The sequence below is a fragment of the Chiloscyllium plagiosum genome, unplaced genomic scaffold, assembly GCF_037043375.1.
Source record: "Chiloscyllium plagiosum isolate Xiang-an unplaced genomic scaffold, Cpla_swu_hap1 HiC_scaffold_20, whole genome shotgun sequence".
In the NCBI taxonomy this organism is placed as follows: Eukaryota; Metazoa; Chordata; class Chondrichthyes; order Orectolobiformes; family Hemiscylliidae; genus Chiloscyllium; species Chiloscyllium plagiosum.
In genome coordinates, this window is record NW_028270158.1 from 66594421 (window position 1) to 66618857 (window position 24437).

General features: G+C 43.8%; 1 protein-coding gene across 1 annotated transcript in view; it reads left to right on the forward strand.

Moving 5' to 3' along the window:
- Positions 1-24437, forward strand: part of LOC148146645 (uncharacterized) — a 97293-nt gene that overhangs the window by 69410 nt on the left and 3446 nt on the right. The window contains exons 5-9 of the mRNA XM_087997566.1: positions 2896-3014; positions 5104-5308; positions 18599-18667; positions 21824-21885; positions 22566-22699. Coding sequence (XP_087853692.1) covers positions 2896-3014; positions 5104-5308; positions 18599-18667; positions 21824-21885; positions 22566-22699 — 589 coding nt within the window. The remainder of the gene's footprint in view (positions 1-2895; positions 3015-5103; positions 5309-18598; positions 18668-21823; positions 21886-22565; positions 22700-24437) is intronic.

Here is a 24437-nt window from a genome sequence, read left to right on the forward strand (position 1 = left end):
CTGGTATCAGGGACTGCCCTTGCCTTACTGTGCCAGGAGATGCTGACTGATGGCTGCCTCAATGGAGGTCATGAGGGTGACTGCCCTCAGACTTTGAAAGCTGGCTGCATGCTGCATGTGCCATTGTGTTTGCTGTGGGAACTGCTGGTGCTGGTATGGGAGTGATGGAGCACACTGCCGGATAGTAAGATGGCCATCCCCCATGACTGCGGACTGCTGGGCAGCAAGGAATGTTGTCTGGTCATGTGACTGCTAATTCGCACAACAAGAAAAGGCAGAAATGGTGTTAGGATTCAGGTAGGTGCTTACTAAGTGAGCACTAAGAGAGAAAGTGAGCAGTCCTGAGCTGCAGCCTGGTCTGTTCTGTGAGCTGAATGCCTGATCCTGTGGAAAGTAAGCATCCTTTCATTGGTTTCTGGTGTGCCTTGCAATGCAGGTCTGTGCTGAGTGCATCGCCAGTGTAGCGGAGTGGTCATGATGGGTTGACAGATATCAGTCGCTAATGTTCATGGATGAGGAGTGCATGTGGCTGATGCCCTTGCATCGTGCCCTGAGATGCTGCTTGGTGTTGAGCTCCATAACAGGCTTACCGCAATCAGCCAGAGGTTAAATTACCAGGTACCCATTCTGATTCCCATGTTCAGAATTCTCTATGTTTGGATTGTTCAGCCCATTTGGCAAGATTGAAGCAGAATATAACTGAGTCGAATTGCTGCAATAATGGGTTTAAGAAGCATTTATTGGCAACTCACCACTGACTCATGAGCAACCCACCACACCACTTGTGGAAATGCATAAAAGATGCAGTGTGTTGTAGCCGATGGTGAAATGGGACTCACTGGACTTCTCATAAAATCTGCCACAGCCCGCGTTGCTCAGAAGCGTGTGAGGTTTTGCTCGCCGTGTCTGACACCTTCAATAATCTGCCTACATTTATCATGATCCTCCTCATTATTCACTAAATGTCTGCATCATCTACAAATGGTGAATTTTTACTCATCTTCAGTTCACTAAGAAATATTAGAAATGTCATTGGTTCTAATACAGATTTCTGGGAATACCACAATTTTTCATTTTACTTTCTGTTGCTTAGCCAATACTGCTACTGTCCTTTGATGCCCTGGGCTTTAAAATCAGTAGGAAAAATGAGAGTGGTCAGGGCATGGAATGCCCTACCTGTCAATGTAGTTAACTCAGCCACATTAGGGAGATTTAAACAATCCTTGGATGAACACATGGATGATGATGGGATAGTGTAAGGGGATGGGCTTAGATTATGTTACATGTCAGCGCAACATCGAGGGGTTAAGGGCCTGTTCTGCGCTGCGCTGTTCTATGTTCTATAAATCTAGTAAGGGGAGGTATTCAGTGATTATCATGCTATATATTCCATCTATAATCTATAATTATCCATCCAATTATGTTTATATCATCTATGATTGTCCTAACACAAAATAAACCAAAACAGCCTTAGGCGACTGACTGTGTCTCCTCCGGGTGTTCCGGTTTCCTCCCACAGTCCAAAGATGTGCAGCCCAGATGAATTGGCCATGCTAAATTGCCCGTAGTGTTAGGTAAGGGGTAAATGTAGGGGTATGGGTGGGTTGCGCTTCGGCGGGTCGGTGTGGAGTTGTTGGGCCGACGGGCCTGTTTACACACTGTACTGTAATCTAATCTAATAATCTAATGCACGCCTTGGCGTGCCCATTTGCTACCGGGTGGTGGGCATCCCCAGTGGAGGGCGCTCCACGCGGGAGTTCTCCCCCTTTCTCTCAGGGATCTGGTCCCCTGCAACTGCAGATTGCAGTGGTTCACGGACTCCCAGCCCAACTGCTTGTTCTGTGGCGCTGTGGAATCCGTGGACCACATGTATATTGGGTGTGGGTGTTTGCACTCCTTTTCTGATTTTCTCAAAAACCTCCTCTTCTGCTTTTGGTTGCACTTCAGTCCCGCGCTCCTGATCTTCAGGCACCCTGTACGGAGGAGGGAGGGCAGGTCTGAAGACCTCCTCGTGGGTCTGCTCCTGGGCCTGGCCAAACCGGCCATAAACAGGTCCAGGCAGCGGGCCGTGGAGGGGGTCGTTAGGGCCGACTGCCTGCCCCTCTTCCGCGGTTACGTTAGGGCCCGGGTGTCCTTGGAGAAGGAGCACACGGTGTCCAACAACACCCTGGAGTTGTTCAGGGAGAGGTAGGCGCCGCAGGGAGTGGAGTGCATTATTTCCCCCTCCAACTCTATTTTGATTTAGTCCCTACCGTCCCCTTCACTGTTTGATCACACAGCATTGCTCTTTGATGTGAAAGGCAATGCTTGTCACTGGCCACTCGGTGTTTTCCAATCTTCCTGGTGGTGGAAATTGAATAAAGATTCGTGCACCTTGTATCTCTCATTGTGTCTCACACCTGCACACACACACATGATGGGTGCTGGGGGAAAAAATAAGCACTACCGCAGTTAGGCGGTAGTGTGGGGGTAAGAGGGAAAAAAATTAGAAAAATAAAAAAAAATAAAAAATAAAAATAAAAACCAAAACATGAAGCATATTCAATATAATCACATACTGTAATGTGTATCATTGCCAGTTACAAATATATGTTGTATTATGTATTCTATGCCAATTACAATCACATACTATAATACATCATTTATGTCATTTACAATAAACTTTAATGCAGTGTCAGTTGGTTACAACTGCTGACTGCAAAAAAAAGAGATTTATTAATTATGCTGTAATAAAGCCAAAATAATTGGGCAACCAATAAGTCTCAGGTGAATGCCATGTGATAAGTCAACCTAAAAAGAAAATTAATAATGTAACATAACACAAAGATTATTTGTAATTGATGTTTCTGATACTGTATTATTTTTGTTAATATTTTGTCATTCTGTCCTAAACAGCCAGGAGTGACCTATTGGGAATAAAGCCAGTTGCCTTCCTTACATGTAACCAGCTTCCACCAGTTGGCTCTGTGCCATCACTCATGTCTTTTTCAGAGGTTAAAGCTCTGTTCCATGAGGTAAGGTAACTGGGTGAAACGGAGTACTTTTTAAACCAAATGTTGCAAGTTTAATTAAACTTGGAATTACAGCTCATGAATTGCGAGTAAACAACCTACCGAAAGGGCTCTTTTCTGCTTTTGTCCTCCTGATGCTATTCAGACTGGAACATTGGCACTGAAAATCACATCTCTTTTGCACAAGCATTCTGGTTTACTTTGCCTATTACTTTTACTTAAATGGACAGAAGGTTGAAAGGGCAATTCAAACTAGCTGAGTGCTGCTGTAGTCCATATTTTAGCAGGTAATCTTACTGTATATTGCTTCATGACAAAGCAGAGCAAAGGGGCAAATTTACCCTTTGTTGTCACATGCATTATGTTTAAAGTTGCTAAATACAAGAAGAAATGTCAGGGCAATGGGATACTTGAGAGAAAGTGTAAAATGGACGAAAATAGGTAAAAATCAAGATCATCAGAGAAGTAACACATCCTTCTTATTTAATATCATTGTAAATGTCAAGATCTAATCAGAGGATTAATATATTTGAAGGCATGACCCTGAACAGCATTGATGTACAGAGAGATCTTGGGGTACAAGTCCATAGCTCCTTGAAAGTGGTCATACAAGTGGTTGATAAAAAGGCATATTGCAGTCTTCTCTTAATTGGTTGGCGCGTTGAATCAGGATCTCATGTTGCACCTTTCTAAGACTTTGGTTAGGCTGCTTTTAAAATATTGCATTCAATTCTGGTCATTGCATTACTGGAAGGATGCAGAAGAATCCAGAAAGCTGGATGTTTTAAAAATCGCATAAAACAAAGTTATTTTCATTTTAATTCATTTTATTTAACTGTAACCAATGGATGGGGTCGGGGGTGGGGGTGGAGGTGGAAACAGGTGTAATGATTAATTCAGGAGGGTTTCTTGACACAGTATGTAAACAGTCCAACCAGGGAAGGGGCTATACTGGAAAAAGGGGCTATACTGGTTTTGGGAAATGAGCCTGACCAGCTGAGTGAAGTTTCAGTGGAGGAACATTTTGGACTTCAACCTAGATTGTTTTCTGTGGAGCGGTGGAGGCTGAGGGAAGACTTGTTAGAAGTCAATAAAATTATGTGACGTATAGATAGGGTTGACAGAATTTTTTTCTCATAGTTGAAATGTGTATTACTAGGAGGCATGCATTTAAGGTGAGAGAGGCAGAGTTCAAATGTGATGTGAGGGGCAAGGTTTTTACACAGAGTAGTAGGCGCCTAGAACATGCTGCTTGGGGTGGCAGTGGAAGCAGGTGTGATGGGGGTACTGAAGGGGCTTCTAGATAAGCACATGAATGTGCAAGGATAGGGACCAAGGGCAGGGAGAAGGGATTAGTTTAATTTGGTGTCATGTTTAGCACAACACCATGGGACGAAGAATTTCTGTGCTCTACTGTTCTATGTTCTGTCGTCTATGCCACCAATACTGGGATCGATTTTCACAAATTTCGTTTGCAATGGGATTCAAAACAAATCTCCTTGACTAGTTTCAGTTAATGGTAGTTGATCTTACTCAGCTGTTAGATAGATACCATTCAGAGGTAAGATAAGGTCAATATTCAGTGTAACATTTGTGAGATGACAGGATGTGTGACGTCGTCTGTATTTAGTGAATGGCCCCAGTAGATTTAGATTAGATTACTTACAGTGTGGAAACAGGCCCTTTGGCCCAACAAGTCCACACCGACCCTCCGAAGAGCAACCCAGACTCATACCCCTACATTTACCCCTTCACCTAACACTACGGGCAATTTCACATGGCCAATTCACCTAACCTGCACATCTTTAGACTGTGGGAGGAAACTGGAGCACCCGGAGGAAACCCACGCAGACACAGGGAGAATGTGCAAACTCCACAGAGTCAGTCTCCTGAGGTGGGAATTGAACCCGGGTCTCTGGCGCTGTGAGGCAGCAGTGCTAACCACCGTGCCACCCTGTGTCTGTGGTTTTCCAACAATACTCAAGCCGGTAGCATGTTGCACCATTTTCCCCATGTAGATTGACATATTTCACTCCATATCACTGTGGACGGATTGTTCAATTTATGTGTCCATTATGAATTTTGCTTACAGTTTGGACATGCAATGCAGCACATGCTGACCACAGTACCATATGTCATGGCAGCTGGGCTCAACAACATTGAATGGGATGCTGTTGAATTCCCTTCTCAGTTCATGGAGAACTGGATCTATGATAACAACACAATACCACTGATCAGTGGCCATTACCTGACAGGAGAACCACTGCCACAGACCATCTTTGCACAGCTACTGAAAGGTACAGCATAGCATTCAAATTAATCTCTTTCAGTCTCCTTTCTTTACATTTTTAGCCCAATACTAATATTGTTAACATCTCTGTACAGGTCTAGGATGCTATAATTTAGAAAAGATGTGAACATAATGGAGAGGGAGTGTGTTTAAGCCACTTACGAGAACTGTTACAGAAATAAGCAACTTGGGTCATGAGGACAGATTGGAGAAGTTTGGGTTATTTCCATTGGGTAGAAGAGGTTAAGAAGAGATCCGAAAGGGATTTGCAAAATGATAAGACTGGATAGAGTAGCTAGGAAGAAACTGTTCCCATCTGTAACAGTGCTCGACTTAGCACGAGTGACAGTATAGTTCCTGCAACACCAGTTCCTGATGAAGGGCTTATGCCTGAAACATCAACTCTCCTGCCCCTCAGATGCTGCCTGACCGGCTGTGCTTTCCACATGCTGTGACTCTGATCTCTAGCATCTGCAGTCCTCACTTTCTACCAGTGACAGTACAGCTGAGGGATTGAGCGAGAGGGACAGATTGACAGATTTTCTGACACACAACTGAAGGTCATGGGTGGGGTGGTAGAAGTTTCAAAGAAGGCTGTCCAGCACCTGCAGAGGTTAAGAACTTCACATCTGACGAGCCTCCACGGTAACCCTTCCCTCACCTGCCAACCCCACCTCCCCCAACCCCCCCACCCAAACCGCAGCCCCCCCCCCCCCCCTTCGCTACTTGAAGTGGTTGATTCAGCTCTTTCTGAACTTTCCCTCCTTCCATTTGTCCTCCAGATCAAGGGACTGAGGAAGATCATCATGACCAATCATTCCTTTCCTTTTGCATCTCTCTCATAAGATGTCCAATAAAGGCAGATTAACACAGCATTTAAGTTTTTTAGATGAACTCAGAATTTCTGGATTAAATGTTGCTTGAGTATTGGCAAAATTTTAACAAAACTTCTACAAAGTCTCGCAGTTGGTGTGTTTGTTGGATGTCCTCCATTCATCTCCAGCACTGATGAGCACAAAATGGTGAGCATCCCTTTAAGAATGCTTGAAATCAACATCAATGTCTTATCTGTAGAACATTACACCGCAGTACAGGCCATTTGGCCCTCGATGTTACACCCACCCTGTGAAACCGATCTGAAGCCATCTAACCTACACTATTCCATTATCATCCAAATATTTATCCAATGACCATTTAAAGCCTTTAAAGTTGGCAAGTCTACTACTGTTGCAGACACGGCATTCCATGCCCTTACTACTGAGTAAAGAATTTACCTGTGTATATCTATCACCCCTCAGTTTAAAGCTATATCACCTCATGCTAGCCATCACTGTCTGAAGAAAAAGGCTGTCACTGTCCACCCTATCTAATCCTCTGATCATCTTGTATGTCTCTATTAAGTCACCTCTTAACCTGCTTCTCTCTAATGAAAACAGCCTCAAGTCCGTCAGCCTCACCTCATAAGACCTTCCCTCCATACCAGGCAATATCTTGGTAAATCTCCTCTGTACACTTTCTAATCCTTCTATGTCCTTCCAATAATGCAGTGACCAGAACTGTACGCAGTACTCCAAGTACAGCCACATCAGATGTTTGTACAGCTGCAGCATGACCCATGGCTCCGAAACTCAATCGCTCTACCAATAAGAGTACGCTTTTTTAACAACCGTATCAACCTGGGTAGCAACTTTCAGGTATCTATGCATACAGACACAGGTCTCTCTACTCATCCACACTACCAAGAATCTTACCATTAGCCCAGTGCCCTGTTCCCGTTCCAACCTGCTTCAAGGCGCGATCATCGTCCCTGTGCTGAAGTCTTCAGCGTTTTGTCTCAATGAGCTTACACACATCATCATGAAATGCTTTGAGAGGCCTGTGACGAAGCATTAGATTAGATTAGATTACATCACATTACAGTGTGGAAACAGGCCCAACAAGTCCACTCCGACCCGCCGAAGCGAAACCCACCCATACCCCTACATTTACCCCTTACCTAACACTACGGGCAATTTAGTATGGCCAATTCACCTGACCCTGCACATCTTTGGACTGTGGGAGGAAACCGGAGCACCCGGAGGAAACCCACGCAGACATGGGGAGAACGTGCAAACTCCACACAGCCTGAGGCGGGAATTGAACCCGGGTCTCTGGCGCTGTGTGCCACCGTGCCGCCCACAAGAGAAATGAAGATAAAATGGAATGAATCAAACTCTCAATTTATTATACAGATTGAAAGATATTTAAACAAGAATAATCCAATTAATCCAAAAATATTTACAATTGGTAAGGAAGAAGTGTTGTAAACATTGATGATACTTCAAATTGATAAGGCCCCAGGACCAGGTAAGATGTATCTAAGGATTTTGAAGGAACTCAGAGTGCAAGTTGGGTTAAGATGGTGGCAGCGTGGAATAGTCCTGTCGGAGTTCCTCTGCTCAGCCTATACTTTTCCTTTTCTCTTCTTCTCTCCTCTCAGCACTAGAGGCTAATACTGGCATAGTGGCAGGCACTTGTAGAAGGTGCCCGAATCATTGAGCCCTGAAACAGCAGGTGGGCTGTGAGCCCCAGATCACTATGAGCAGTAAGACTTGGTACAGCGCATGGGCTGTGAGCCCCAGAGCATCGCACAGGCAGTGAATCCTGGGAAAAGACCAGTCGTGGCACTTACCTTGGAGCAGCTGAGTGCCGGTCGGGAGCAGTGTGGAGCTTGGAGTGGAGCAGGGATGGCTCTTGATCTGACCGCCCGTGCCAGGCGCCAGTCCATATGTGGAGGGCCTACGCTGAGCTGCTACACTGTACTATTTGAAATTTCCTACCTTACTGTAATGTCAACTCTTTAATGCTGTCCTATTTTTAACATATTTTTCAAATCTAAGTAAGGCAGCAACTTTTATTTTTCTGCTGTATCCAAGGCACAGTGATGCCTGCCCGACAGCCCTGGACACACTGTTCCCTCAGTCACCACTGCAGACGTCAGATTGATCTTCCTAGGAGTCAACCCAAGGAAAGCGATGGGACTGGATGGTGTGCCCGGCTGAGCACTCAGATCCTTTGTGGACCAACTGGTGGAGGTACTCACCAGCATCTTTAACCTCTCCTTCCCTTAAGCCGAAGTTTTCACCTGCTTCAAGAAGACCACTATGATCCCCATACCTAAGAAAGCGCTTGCAATGTGCCTTAATGATTACTGTCAGTGACTCTGATCTCAATAATCATGAAATTGGGGCTTCAAGCTGCTGGTCATGAGCCACATCAACTCCCAGCCAGTCCGAGCATAACAGGTCCACAACAGATGCCATATTCCTAGTCCTGCACTTATCAATGGAACAAGTGGACAACAAGAACACCTATGTTAGACTCCTGCTCATTGAAGGCAAGCTGTAGTCAACAACATTGTTCCCTCCAGACTAATCTCAAAACTCCACACTTTGTCTCAGCTCTGCCCTCTGTAACTTGGATCCTCAGCTTTCTGACCCATAGATGGCAATCAGTGAAGATAGGTAAATTCCTGCAAATTCCTCAGTGACAATAACTGATAACCTGTCCTGGACTTCCCACATAGATGCGATGGCCAAGAAGGCAAAATGCCTTTTCTTCCTCAGATGGCTCAGGTTATTTGGCAAGTCCATAAGGACCCTTAACAGCTTTTACAGATGCATCATTGAAAGCATATTGTTCGAGTGCATAACAGCCTCGTATGGCAACTGCTCTGCCCAAGACCATACAAAACTATAAAATGTGGTGTGCACAGCCCAGATCATCATGAAAGCCAGCCTTCCATCCATGGACTCCATTTACATGGCTTGTTGCTACGGAAAGACTGCCAACATCAAAGATCCATCGCACCCCGCTAACGATCACCTACAACCTTTTCCGTCAGTTGGAAGATACAGAAATCTGAACACACGCCCTAGCAGGTTCAGGAACAGCTTCTTCCCGGCTGTTATAAAATTGATGAATGGACTGTCTAGACTCAAATAATGCTGATCTTCCTAATTAGATTAGATTCCCTACAGTGCGGAAACAGGCCCTTTGGCCCAACAAGTCCACACTGACCCTCCAAAGAGTAATCCACTCAGACCCATTTCCCTCTGACGAATGTACCTAACACTACGGGCAATTTACAATGGTCAATCCACCTAACCTGCACATCTTTGGACTGTGGGAGGAAACTGGAGCACCCAGAGGAAACCTATGCAGACACGGGGAAGAATGTGCAAACGCCACACAGACAGTCACCCGAGGCTGGAATCGAACCCAGGACCCTGGTGCTGTGAGGCAGCAGTGCTAACCACTGAGCCACCATGTCACCCTAATGTTGATCTTACTTAGCCTACACCCTGTACAATGTAACCTGTACGCCTCTGTCTAGGTCTTTTAGCAACCTCTAATCTGTATATCCTCATTTACTATGATCTGCCTGTGCTGCTTGTAAATAAAGCTTTTTACTGTATTTCAGTAGACATGACAATAAAATCAGAGCTGAAAATGTGTTGCTGGAAAAGCGCAGCAGGTCAGGCAGCATCCAAGGAACAGGAGAATCGACGTTTCGGCCCGAAACATCGATTCTCCTGTTCCTTGGAATTCCTGAAGAAGGGCTTATGCCCGAAACGTCGATTCTCCTGTTCCTTGGATGCTGCCTGACCTGCTGCACTTTTCCAGCAACACATTTTCAGCTCTGATCTCCAGCATCTGCAGTGTCCACTTTCTCCTCCATGACAATAAAATCAATCAATCAAGAATTGTACCTCGATACTTGTACCTAAGATGTCACCATAAGGCAGACATTGTAACAGCTTATCACTGTACTCCTGCAATACAGCACACGTGACAAGAAAAGGATATTGTATTGTATTTTATTGGAAATTACAGGGGCACTGACCATAATCTTGGTTTCCTTAGACTCGTTTCCTTAGGCTACAAAAGACTCAAAAATTACAGCCTTGTAGAAGAGGTTGCAAGAATAAACTCAGCAGTTACATGCTAGTTAGTTTAACTTCAGTGGTGGGGAAGCTTCTAGAAACAATTATTTGGGATAGAATTAGTAGTCACATGGCCAAAGGTCAACATGGATTTCTAAATGGTTTTTCTAGCCCCTTCTCCTTCGTGATGGCCACCATATTCATTTCTTAACCCCCCCCCCCCCCCCCCCCCACCCCCCAAATCTCTTGAATGTTTGGGATATTACTTATGTCTTTCACCATGAAGACTGAAGCAAAGAACTCATTCAGTTCCTCAGCTATTTCTTTGTTCCCCATTACCAGTTCTCCAGCATCATTTTCCAGTGGCCCAATGTCTACTTTTGCCTCTCTTTTGCCCTTTAGATATCTAAACAAACTTTTGCAATCTTCCCTAATATTTAATCGTCACCCTTCTTATTTCTTTCTTCTTTGTCCTCTGTTGGTCTTTGCAAGTTATCTAATCCTCTGGCTTCCCATTGCCCTTTTCCACATTATATGCTTTCTCTTTTGCTTTTATGCTGTCCCTGACTTCCCTGGTCAGCCATGGTTGCCTCATCCTTCCTGTACCATGTTTCATTTTCCTTAGGATGAATTTTTGCGGTGTCTCCTGAATTACTCCCAGAAACTCATGCCATTACTGTTCCACTGTCTTTCCTGCTAGGCTGCTTCTCCCAGTCAATTTTAGCCAGCTCCTCCCTCATGCCTTTATTCAGCAAGAACACATTTACATCTAATTCTACTTTCTCCCTCGAAATTGCAGACTAAGTTCTATCATATTACGGTCACTGCCTCTTCTGTTTCTTCACCTTAAGCTCCCTTATCCAGTCTGCCTTATTGCACAATACTAAATCCAGAATTGCCTCTTCCCTGGGGTGCTCCACCACAAACTGCTCCAAAAAGCCACCTTGTAGACATTCCTCAAATTCTTTTTCTTACAATTCACTGCAAACATGATTTTCCACCTGGATATTGAAATCCCCCATGATCACTGTAACCTGCCTTTCTTACAGGCCTTTTTTTTTATCTCTTGGTGTATCTTAGGCTCCAAATCCTGACTACTGTTTGGAGGCCTGTAGATAACTCCCATTTATGTTTTTTTAAACTTTGCAGTTCCTCAACTCTACCCACACAGATTCCACATCATCTGACCCTACTTCACTTTTTGCTACTGATTCAATTTCATTTCTCGCTAATAGGGCAACCCCATCCACTCTGCCCACCAGCCTGTCTTTTTGATAAGACATATATCCTTGGATATTTAGCTCCCAGTCCTTATGCCCTTGCAGCCATGTGTCCATGATGCCCACCATATCATACCTGCCGATTTCGATCTGCTCAGTCAGATACAACACCTTCACTTCTATATCAACTCACTTTTTATTGTTATTCATTTATTCAATGTGTTTGAAGCTTGATTCCTAACCTTTTCCAAACACACTGTCCTATTCTGTCACCTAGAGATTTAATAACCTCTGCTGAGCTCTCCTTCCCTTTCATTTCTTTCTTTTCATATTTTTCAATGCAGAACCCACCCCCATAGATGTTAAGCTGCAGCTTTGCTTCCCATTGGTCATTATACTTCTTGGAGTTTTACCATCCCCTCCTCCCCGCGCCCCACCCCTACTTCCGAGGGTGAAGTCCTATTGACTTATTCTCTAGAACACCAGTCCCAGCTCGGTTCAGGCAGAGACCGTCCCAACGGTACAGATCCCTTCTGTTCCAGTACTGGTGCCAGTGCCTCATGAAAAAGAACCCCTCTTTTCTGCACCACTCTTTTAGCCACATGTTTACTTCCCTTATTCTCGTGTCCCTATGTTTTGCATGTGACTTGGGCAGTAATCCAGAGATTATAACCCTTGCAGATCTTCTTTAATTTGATTCCTAGTTCTGGATAATCCCTGATTCCTGAAGAACAGGGATTCCTGAAGAAGGGCTTATGCCCGAAACGTCGATTCTCCTGTTCCCTGGATGCTGCCTGACCTGCTGCGCTTTTCCAGCAACACATTTTCAGCTCTAATCCCTGAACAGGTCCTCTTTCCTAGTCTTGCCTATGTTGTTTGTCCCGATGTGAACCACAGCAACTGGATCCTCGCCCTCCCTCTCCAATATCTCTTCAAACCGGTCAGAGATATCCTGCAACTTGGTGCCCGGCAGGCCACTGACCATGCCAGACTCTCAATACTGCTTACAAAGGATACTATCTATCCTCCAGTTATAGAATCCCCTACAACTACTACTTGTCTTTTTGCTCCCCCCTCTTGAATGGCCTCCTGTACCACAGTACTGTGGTCAGCTGGCTCATCCTCCCTGCAGCTCTGTTCCTCATCCATACAAGGAGTAAGTACTTTAGACCTGTTGGATAAGGTTAAGAGTTGAGACTCCTCAGTTTCTGACTGCAGGATCCCTCTACCTGCCTCGCTTGTAGTCACACTCTGCTGTCCCTGGCCACTGACCAAATTTGTGATACTGAACCTACCCAGATGTGACTACCTTGTGAAACACAACATCCAGGTAACTCTCCGCACAAAGATGTGCCGCAGTGTTTGAAGCTCAGATTCCAGCTCATTAGCTCTGAGCCAGAGTTCTTTCAGCAACCAACACTTGCTGCACTTATGGTCACAGCAGTTTGCAATGGGATCGTCCAGCTCCCACATCACACAGCTACAGCACATCACCTGCCCAGCCATTTCTATTTTGTTAATTAATTTACTAGTAAGTAAATTGCGATTAGTTAATGTAGTTCGTTTCGATTGTCTTTTTTTTCAACTCTCGGATGGACTTCTTAACAGCTAAAAGGTTCACAGCTCTCCTGTGACGTCACTTTTTCAGTTGGGTTTCAGTTACTCCCTGTGCTCCACAGTCAGTTAGTTATATACTTATAGCTGTGCTCCACCCTCCCACTCCGAAGACAAGGCTGCAAATCCCATGATTAGATTAGATTAGATTACATTGCATTACAGTTTGGAAACAGGCCCTTCGGCCCAACAAGTCCACACCGACTCGCCGAAGCGTAACCCACCTATACCCCTACATTTACCCCTTACCTAACACTACGGGCAATTTAGCATGGCCAATTCACCTGACCTGCACATCTTTGTGACTGTGGGAGGAAACCGGAGCACCCGGAGGAAACCCACGCAGACACGGGGAGAATGTGCAAACTCCACACAGTCAGTCGCCTGAGGCGGGAATTGAACCCGGGTCTCTGGCGCTGTGAGGCAGCAGTGCTAACCACTGTGCCACCGTGCTGCCCATGGTCAGTTAATTATAGGATAAATAGACAAAGTATTTTCCCTGGGGTGGGGGAGTCCAGAACTAGAGGGCATAGGTTTAAGGTGAGGGGGGAAAGATATAAAAGAGACCTAAGGAGCAACTTTTTCACACAGAGGGTGGTACGTGTATGGAATGAGCTGCCAGAGGCAGTGGTAGAGGCTAGTACATTTGAAACATTTAAAAGGTATTTGGATGGGTATATGAATAGGAAGAGTTTGGAGCGATATGAGCTGGCAGGTAGGACTAGATTGGGTTAGGATAGCTGGTAAGCATGGATGGGTTGGACCGTAAGGTCTGTTTCCGTGCTGTACATCTCTGACTCTGCTCTGCCTGCCAACCCTGAAAGCAAGGTCGTGAATCCAGTGGTCAGTTAGTTATATACTTACAGCTCCACTCCACCCTCTGATTCTGAAAGCAAGGCCTTGAATCCAGCGGGCAGTTAGTTATATATTTACAGCTCTGCTCCGCCCTCTGAAAACAAGGCATCATAGTGAAGGCATCAAAGGGGAAGTGGTACAGTGGATACAAAATTATTTGAGTGATAGGGAACAAAGACTAATAGTCAATGAATATTTTCAGTCTGGAGGAAGGTTTGTCCTGGAGTCCACAATTTTTCCTGTATGATGAAGGCTGAGTAACAGTTATAATGGAATGTATATTGCTCATAATTCATTTTGAGAAAACACTGTTAATCACTCCAACTGGTTTTTAAAATTTGGAACAACTTGAGATGAATTTGTGTGCCCTAGTAATTGATCCCTCCACCCTGGGAAAAAGCCTCACACTTCCCACTCTATCCATGCCATTCACAATCTCATAAACTCTGATGAGGTCACCCCCTCAACCTCCTGCGTTCCAGTGAAAACAAACCCAGTCTATCCAATCTTTCTTCATAGCTAAAATTCCCCCATACCAGGCAACATCCTGGTAAACTTTTCCTACACGGTCTCCAAAGCATCTATATCCTCCTGGTAGTGTGATAACCAGAACTGTATGCAATATTCCAAGTGTGGCCTAACTAAAGTTTTATAAAGCTGCAGCATAACTTGTCTATCTATATACTCAATGCGCCTTCAAATGAAGGGAAGCATGCCATATATACCTTTTTCTTACCTTATCTACCTGCACTGCCACCTTGCGTGATCTGTGGACCTGCACACCCAGATCCCTCTGCATATCAATACTCCTAAGTGTCCTCACTGTATAATTTCCACCGTACTTGACCTTTCAAGAAGCCTCAGCTCACATTTGTCTGGATTAAACTCCATCAGCCATTTCTCTGCCCGTGCCGCTGTCTGATCTATAACCTGCTGTATCCTCTGACAATCCTCCTCACTATCCACAACTCCACTAATCTTTGTATCTTCTGCAAAGTTATGAATTATACCAGCCACATTTTTCTCCAAATCACTAATGTAGACCACAAAAAACAGAGTTCCCTGCACTGATCCCAATAGAACACCATTAGTCACAACCCTATATTCCGAAAGGCATCCCACTACCGCCACTCACTGTCTCCTATGACTAAACAGATTCTATATCCATCATGCCTGCTCACCTTGATACCATATGCCACCTTTTGTACCAGTCTACTATGAGGGTCTTTCTCAAAAGCATACCCATCCTTCATTCTCGCAGGAACATGGTGCTTTTAAACTTTTATCGTCTCCCGTTTAAAACACTCCCACACGTCAGGTGTGGACTTAACTTCAAACAGTTGATAACATGAATTGCTTTCCCTCATCGATCATTTTTATCACCTCCTTAAAAAACCCAACCGTGTCAGTAAAGCACAACCTCCCCTGCACAAAACTATGCTGTCTATCGTTAATAAGTCCATTTGCTTCCAAATACGTATAGATTTTGTTCCTGAGAATCTTTCCAATAATTTCCCTACCACTGATTGAGGCTCACAGGCCTATAATTTCCTGGATTATCTCTGCTCCCCTTCTTAAATAATGGGACAACGTTGGCTACTCTGCAGTCCTCTGGGACTTCGCCTGGGGGTAAAGAAGATCAAAGATATCTGTCAGTGCTCCAGCAATTTGTTCTCTAGTCTTCTTCAATGATCTAGGATGGATCCCATCAGGACCCTGGGACTTATCTACCTTAATATTTTTTAATACATACAACATCTCTTCCTTTTTAATAGCAACTTGACTTAGAAATTCTGCACTCCCCTGGGATCATCCTCCACCAATTCCTTCTCTCTGGTGAATGCTGACACAAAGTATTCATTTAGAACCTCACCTATTTGTTCTGGTTACATACATAGATTCCCTCCTTTCTCCTTGAGTGGGCCAACCCTTTCCTTGGCTACCCTCTTGCTTTTTGTATATGTACAAAAAGCCTTGGGCTTCTCCTTAATCCTGTTTGCTAATGACTTTTCAGGACCCCTTTTTGTCCTTCTAATTCCTTGTTTAAGTTCTTTCCTATTTTCTATATATTCTTCAAGGGCTTTGTCAGTTCCCATCTCCTCGACTTTACATATGCTTCCTTATTCTTTTAGACCAAGGTCATAACATCCCTGGTCATTCAAGGTTCATAAAATATGCCATACCCATCCTTCATTCTCGCAGGAACATGGTGCTTTTAAACTTTTATCGTCTCCCGTTTAAAACACTCCCACACGTCAGGTGTGGACGTAACTTCAAACAGCCACCTTCAATCAAAATTCATTGGTCCCTGCCTAATATTGTTATAGTTCACCTTCCCCCAGTTTAACACCTTCATTTGAAGACCACTGTTATCCCTATCTATGAGAATCTTAAAACTCACGATCTTATGGTCACTACTCCTGAAATGCTCCCCCACTGAAACTTCACACACCTGGCCAGCCTCATTTCTCAAAACCAGATCCAGTATAACCTGGTTGGACTGTTTACATACTGTGTCAAGAAACCCACCTGAATGAACATAGAACATAGAACATAGAAGAATACAGCGCAGTACAGGCCCTTTGGCCCTCGATGTTGCGCCGATCCAAGCCCACCTAACCTATACTAACCCACTATCCTCCATATACCTATCCAATGCCCGCTTAAATGCCCATAAAGAGGGAGAGTCCACCACTGCTACTGGCAGGGCATTCCATGAACTTACGATTCGCTGAGTGAAGAACCTACCCCTAACTTCAGTCCTATATCTACCCCCCCTTAATTTAAAGCTATGCCCCCTTGTAATACCCGACTCCATACGCGGGAAAAGGTTCACACTGTCAACCCTATCTAACCCCCTAATCATCTTGTACACCTCAATCAAGTCACCCCTAAACCTTCTTTTCTCTAATGAAAATAGCCCCACGTGTCTCAATCTTTCCTCATACGATCTTCCTTCCATACCAGGCAACATCCTGGTAAACCTCCTCTGCACCCGTTCCAGTGCCTCCACATCCTTCCTATAGTATGGCGACCAAAACTGCACACAATATTCCAGATGCGGCCGCACCAGAGTCTTATACAACTGCATCATGACCTCAGGACTCCGGAACTCAATTCCTCTACCAATAAAAGCCAGTACGCCATATGCCTTCCTCACTGCACTATTTACCTGGGTGGCAACTTTCAGAGATCTGTGTACATGGACACCAAGATCCCTCTGCTCATCCACACTACCAAGTATCCGACCATTAGCCCAGTACCCCATCTTTTTGTTATTCTTCCCAAAGTGAATCACCTCACACTTAGCTACATTGAATTCCATTTGCCACCTTTCTGCCCAGCTCTGCAGCTTCTCTATATCCTGCTGTAACCTGCCACATCCTTCCTCACTGTCAACAACTCCTCCGACTTTCGTATCATCCGCAAACTTGCTCACCCAACCTTCTAACCCCTCTTCCAGGTCATTTATAAAAATGACAAACAGCAATGGTCCCAAAACAGATCCTTGCGGAACACCGCTAGTGACGACATTCCATGAAGAAACTTTGCCATCAACTACTACCCTCTGTCTTCTTCCATCCAGCCAATTCCTAATCCAAACCTCCAACTCACCCTCAATGCCATATCTCCGTATTTTCTGCAGTAGCCTACCATGGGGAACCTTATCAAACGCCTTACTAAAATCCATATATACCACATCTACCACTTTCCCCTCAAAATACACGGCATTTCTGTGGCTGCAAACGAGAATCCAAGAGGGCGTGTTGCTTTCCCGGTATTGGATGGAGTAGAATTTCTTAAAAATTCTACTCCATCCAAGCCCCAAGTATGAAGTGAGTCCCAGTCAATATAGGGGAAGTTAAAATCATCCACCACAACAACCCTGCTGTTTTTACATCTTTCCAAAATCTATCTACATATTCCCTCCTCTATTGTCCACTTGCTGTTTGGAGGCCTGTATCATATCCCTAGCATTGTGATTTCATCTTTCCTATTCCTGACTTCTACCCATATTGCCGCGCTGCACAAGTCATCTGATGTATCATCCCTCAGAATAACTGAGAGATACTCCATTACCGGTAATGCAACTCCCCCACCCCTTTTACATTCCCACCTGTCACACCTGCATCCTCTGGTTCCCATCCCTCTGCCACACTAGTTTAAACTCTCCCCAAAAGCTTTACAAAGTACCCCGCCAAGGACATTATTCCCAGTCCTGCCCAGGTGTAAGCCATCTAGTTGATACAGGTCCCATCTCCCCTGGAACCAATTTCCCATGAATCTGAAACCCTCTCCCTCACATCATCTTTTCAGTCTTGTATCCATCCTATATATACTGCTGTTTCTACTCTGACTAGCTCATGGCACTGGTAGTAATCCTGAGATAACTATCTTTGAGGTACTACACTTCAACTTTCTTCCTAGTTCTCTATATTCTGCTTTTAGGACCTCATCCCTTTTTTAACCTATGCTGTTAGTGCCAACATGTACCACGACCACTGGTTGTTCACAAGGATGTCCGGCAATCACTCCGAAACATCTAGGACTCTAGCACCGGGAAAGCAACACGCCCTCTTGGATTCTCGTTTGCAGCCACAGAAATGCCGTGTATTCCCTTACATCTGAATCCCCTATATAACTGTAGCATTTCTGTGCCTATTTCTCTCTTTCTCTCTGCAGCAGAGCCAAACCATGGTGCCATGAATTTGGCTGCTGCTATTATCCCCGAGACACTTATTCCTCTCAACAGTATCCAAAATGGCATATCCGTTTTGCAGAGGAATGGTCATAGGAGATTCCTGTACTGTCTACTTAGCCCTCCTGCTCTGGTGTATAGTGAGTACCCAATCCCTTCCTGCCTGTGGAGTCTGAATCTGTGGTTTGACCACCTTTCTATATATGCTATCCATGACATCTCTGGCAAACGAATGCTGCCATGCTGCCCAGATGCATGATACAGTAATGGTTTGGGATTTTGGTATAAGCCCTACAACTGACATGCAGGGATGTTGGTTTTGAGTGAGTAGCTTCTGAATGCTGATCACAGAAGGGTGATTCTACATAATGTGCCAGCATTCAAAATATTACACTATGTTTTGAAATTGGAAAATGATTACTGACCTTGCAAATGAAATTTTAAAGATTTTTTTTTGTCCTCTGATGTCGTAAGTCAGTTATTCTTATTTCCAACCAGTAAAATAAAAATTTCTGGACTTTTTTAAAAGTAGTTTTCTCTTTTGCAGCACATCATTATGGGGGAGGCTCTATCATGCTGAGGCAGATGTTTCTCACTGCTATTGACCTCAGTATACACACCAGGTAAACTCTCTCCAAACGACATGAATAAGATATAACAGAGACCCAGTGGAAATGGTGACCAGATTCAGGTTCCACTGTATGGTGAGCTATATGGTAGCGATAACTGAGGAATACCTGACAGGCAAGTAGGATTGCATTTCCAGACAGAATCTCCAGCCTTTCCATGCTGAGTTCAATTGAGTTTTGAATGCCTGTGGCTCTTTTTCCAGTGGAAATTTGGTTTTAATTGATCATTCTGATTAACATTTTAACGTGAATGGGGGAGGCAATCCTTAGTGGTATGATCACTGGACTGTAAGTCCAGAGACCTGGGTAATGTTCTGGGGACCTGGGTTCAAATCCTGTCATAGTAGATGGTGAAACTTGAATTCAGTAAAAATCTGGAATTTAGAATCGAATGATGACTATGAGTCGATTGTTGGGAAAAACCCATCTGGTTCACTAATGTCCTTTAGGGAAGGAAACTGTCAGCTTACTTGCTCTGGCCTACATGTGACTCCAGAACCACAGCAATGTGGTTGACTCTTAATAGCCCTCTGGGCCATTAAGGATGGGCAAAATAGCTAGCTAGCATCATTCTTATCCTGTGAATGAATTTAAAAAATCCAAAATTTTGGTTCTCCCCAAACCTTTACTCACAATGACCACATTTCCAGGCCTGAAAACTGTCTTGGCCCCTCAGTGGAAACGTGAGGAGGCATGTTAGAGGAACAGGAGCACAGTTGCTATAACTTTGTCCAAACTCCATGGCACTCATTACCGCCTTAGATCACGCAACTCCATTATGTTAGCTCGCGACACCATCAGGGGCCTCCACTTTTGGAAGCACTGTTCTTCATTTTAAAAAGTTTCCATATTTACGATTTGTCACCTGTTCACTATTGTCAATGTTTCTGTGAAGGCTGAAGTCTGTTGGGAGTCCACTGCTCTTTGAATTCGAAAACTCAGTCATAACCCTTCTTTAAAACTAGACCCAAAATGTTAACTGTATTTTCTGTTCACAGATGCTACCAGAGCTCCTGAGGTTCTCCAGCCATTTCTGTTTTTGTTTCAGATTTCCAACATCTGCAGCTGTTTGTTTTATTTTATTTTGTTCTGTTTTATCCTGATCTCTTACTTGGGAACATGACAGGTAGCAAAATTTGAATTCAGTAAAAATTTGAAATTCAAAAGTCAGTTGAATGGCAGCCATGTGACCATTGTTGATTTTCTTAAAAACCCATGTGGTTCGATCATGTCCTTTGGGGAAGAAAATCTGCTGCCTGGTCTGGCCAATGTGGTTGTCTTTTACCTGCCCTTTGGAAATAACCTCACAAGCCACTTAGTTCAAGGGCAATTAGAGATGGGCAATAACTGCTGGAGCAGCGAGAGACCTCCATATTTCATAAATGAATAAAAGAAAAGTCCAGCACAGCTTGGACATGAAAGCCTGGGTATATATTGAAATATAATTTTCACTGTGACACTACCTAGTCCCTACTTAGACCTTTTCAGAAGAAGGGAGTAACTGGGTTTCTCAACAATCTCCCATTCCATTTACTGGAGGATCTTGTATGAAGCCTCTCCTGTCTCCATTTAATGTTCCCCTATTCTGTCAAACCAATGAACTATTTGAAAGATCACATGCAGGCAGTTTTCTGAGTAGCTGCTAGTATTAGATATCTCAGGCACTCCCAGGTACAGGAAGAAATAACTTCAAACAGGAACTCAAAGCAGGAGTAACCCCTCCAATCTGTTCTACCATTTGCTGATATTATATCTGATTTGATTGTAGCCTCAACTCTGTTTTCCTGTTTGTTGCTCACCCTATTCCCTTATTAACCAAAAACTCTGCAACAGCTTTGAACAATCTTACTATTAATGATAATAACTGAATAATTTAAAACCCAAGGGATAATTTTTTCATGCAGAAGGCTTCCAGAATGAGCTTCCAGAAGAAGTAAGGGAGGCTAGAATAATTACAACATTTAAAAGGATACATTTAAAAGAATAGGAAGGATTAGAGAGATATGGGTCAAATGCTGGCAAATGGGTTTGGATTAATTTAGGACATCTGGTTGGCCTGGATGAGTTGGACCAAAGAGTCTGTTTCCGAGCTGTACAACTCAATGAATTTATGACTCTTATAACTTCAGTGACCCAGCCTCCACTGCTCTCCAGAGTTCCAAAGGCTCTGACAGGCCACATTCACATCAGAAAAAAATAGTGAAGAACATACCCACAGTTTTCTGATAGTGCCCTGGAAGTGGGTCTTCATTGCTGATGTGTATTTGAAAAGTGATCTCTTATTTCAAAAGTGTGCCAGGTGTCATGTATATGGTACATAGAGGTTTCGGTGGCAGTCATGATGTGACTCTAGACTCCCAGCATGGAGCTCACATTTAGGAATTTGGATTCAAATTAATATTAAAGGACGCAAAACATTTGCAGGTTTTCAGGAATGTTTTCGGTTTTCTCACGGGCAACAAAATGATTTGCCCAATGGAAAATGCTACTTTAAAAGCTAAGATAATATAAAGCTTTGAATTATTCTTCCGGGATATGTTGACCATATGATACTTCTCTGATCTTTTGTCTTAAGCTCAGATTCGTGGACAACTGTTGTGGAGCAAGTCTCTGACAGGTTTACAGTGATGAAACAGCTTCCTGTGAGTAATTGCTGTGCAGCTTCCTTCTTATGGTAAGAATTAAGAATTAAGATTCCAGAAATGGAGAGCACATGTGATTGACTTACTGATATAATCTGAGACATTACTATTATGGTAGACAAGGTTAGTGTGGGCATAATTGAATCCTTCAATTGGCCATGTTAGCAAATATGACAATATTTGCTTACTTTGGGAAAAAGAAGATTTTTGAAGGAACCTAATGGAAACTTCCAAGATTTCAAAGGGAGTTTACAGTTGTTTCCTGTAGTGAGACTCTCAGATGACAAATTCAGTGCGACTCTGGGCGGCATTTCAGGAAAGGGTAAAGGGCTGAAAGATATGAGACCATGGTTGAGTAAGGCTGGTCTGTCAAGAAAAGATGGACAAAATGACCACTCTCATTCCTTACTATTAATTAAATGCATTGCTGAGTACATCTTTTTGATATGTTTCTGGTTGCAATTGTTTGTGTGATGATATCTTTGACACATTTCACAAAACACATTGCAAAATGCATAGGACTAAATATGGGATGATGTTGTCCCAAAAGCAAACTATTTATTTAGGTGTTTAGATTGACAGTTATGAAAGGAGTAGACTGGTTCACGAATGAATTTTCATTTTATTTCCACCACATGTATTCTCACTATCAGGAGGATTGTATTCTTTGCACGTTTCAGCATATTTTCTCTGGAGGCTATGCAGCTGGATATTATGCCTATGAGTGGGCAGAGGTGTTTGCCCTGGATGCATTTGCAGCCTTCGAGGACATTGGTTTGCAAAATCAAAATGCGGTATCCAAAATTGGACGCAGGTATGATGACTGTTATAGAAACATGGAACAGCACAGCGCAGCACAATCCAAGCCCTTCGGCCCTTGATGTTGTGCTGACTTTTTATCCTACTCTAAGGTCAAACAAACTAATCTAGTAGTAAACCCTTCATTTTAATGTCATCCATGTGCCTATCCAAGAGTCACTTAAATGTGCGTAATGTGTCTGACTCTACTACCACTGCGGCAGTACATTCCTTACACCCACTACTCTCTGTGTAAAGAACCTATCTCTGACATCTTCCCTAAACCTTCTCTCAATCACCTTAAAATTATGTCCTCTTGTGGTAGCCATTTCTTCTATGGAAAACAAAGTCTCTGGCTATCCACTCTATACATGTCTCTCATCAAGTCACTTCTCATGCTTCTTCACACATATACACCCTCCAGTTCAGGCAGCATCCTGGTAAACCTTCTCTGCACCCTCTATAATGCTTCCACATCTTTCCTATAATGAGGCGACCAGAACTGAACACAATATTCAAAGTAAGGCAGGGATTTATAGACCTGCAGCATAACCTTGCGGCTGTTCAACTCAATCCCCCTGCGAATGAAGACCAGCATACCCCATCCACATAACAACCCTATCAACTTGGGTGGCAACTTTGAGGGATCTATGAATGTGGACCCCAAGGTCCTTCTTTTCCTCCTTCCAAAATGAATCACTACACACTTCTCCAGGTTATTGCAGATGATTCTGACAGATAGGATTTATGATTATTTGGAAAAACATAGCTTGATTAGAGATAGTCATTCATGGCTTTGTGAGGGGCAGGTCATACCTCACAAGCCTTATTGAATTCTTTGAATATGTAACAAAATACATTGATGAAGGTAGATCAGTGGTTGTGGTGTCATGGATTTTAGCAAGGTGTTTGATAAGGTTCTCCTTGGATGGCAAAAAAAGACATTGGGATCCAAAGCCCCTTGGTGACACAAGGAAATCTCCATGGAGGGAATTTCTGTGGGATTTTTCTGGTGGTAGATTGGCAGAATCCCTCAAGGAATGTCTAGTGATGCCTTTGTTCACCAATCTGTAGCCACAGTTTTATCCCTGCAGGATAGATTCAGAGAGAGGTTCAAATCAACAACTGTACTAACATTGGAGGAGGAACAGTTTTCAAATTGCGTTTTCTGTTTCTCCATTTAATTCAGATAGACAAGTCCCCCGGGCCTGACGGGATATATCCTAGGATTATGTGGGAAGCAAGAGAGGAAATTGCAGTACCGTTGGCAATGATCTTCTCGTCTTCACTGGCAACGGGGGTGGTACCAGGGGACTGGAGAGTAGCGAATGTTGTGCCCCTGTTCAAAAAAGGGAATAGGGATAACCCCGGGAATTACAGGCCTGTTAGTCTTACTTCTGTGGTAGGCAAAGTAATGGAAAGGGTACTGAGGGATAGGATTTATGAGTATCTGGAAAGACACTGCTTGATTAGGGACAGCCAGCACGGATTTGTGAAGGGTAGGTCTTGCCTTACAAGTCTTATTGAATTCTTTGAGGAGGTGACCAAGCATGTGGATGAGGGTAGAGCAGTGGATGTAGTGTACATGGATTTTAGTAAGGCATTTGATAAGGTTCCCCATGGTAGGCTTATGCGGAAAGTCAGGAGGCATGGGATAGAGGGAAATTTGGCCAATTGGATAGAAAACTGGCTAACCGGTCGAAGGCAGAGAGTGGTGGTAGATGGTAAATATTCAGCCTGGAGCCCAGTTACAA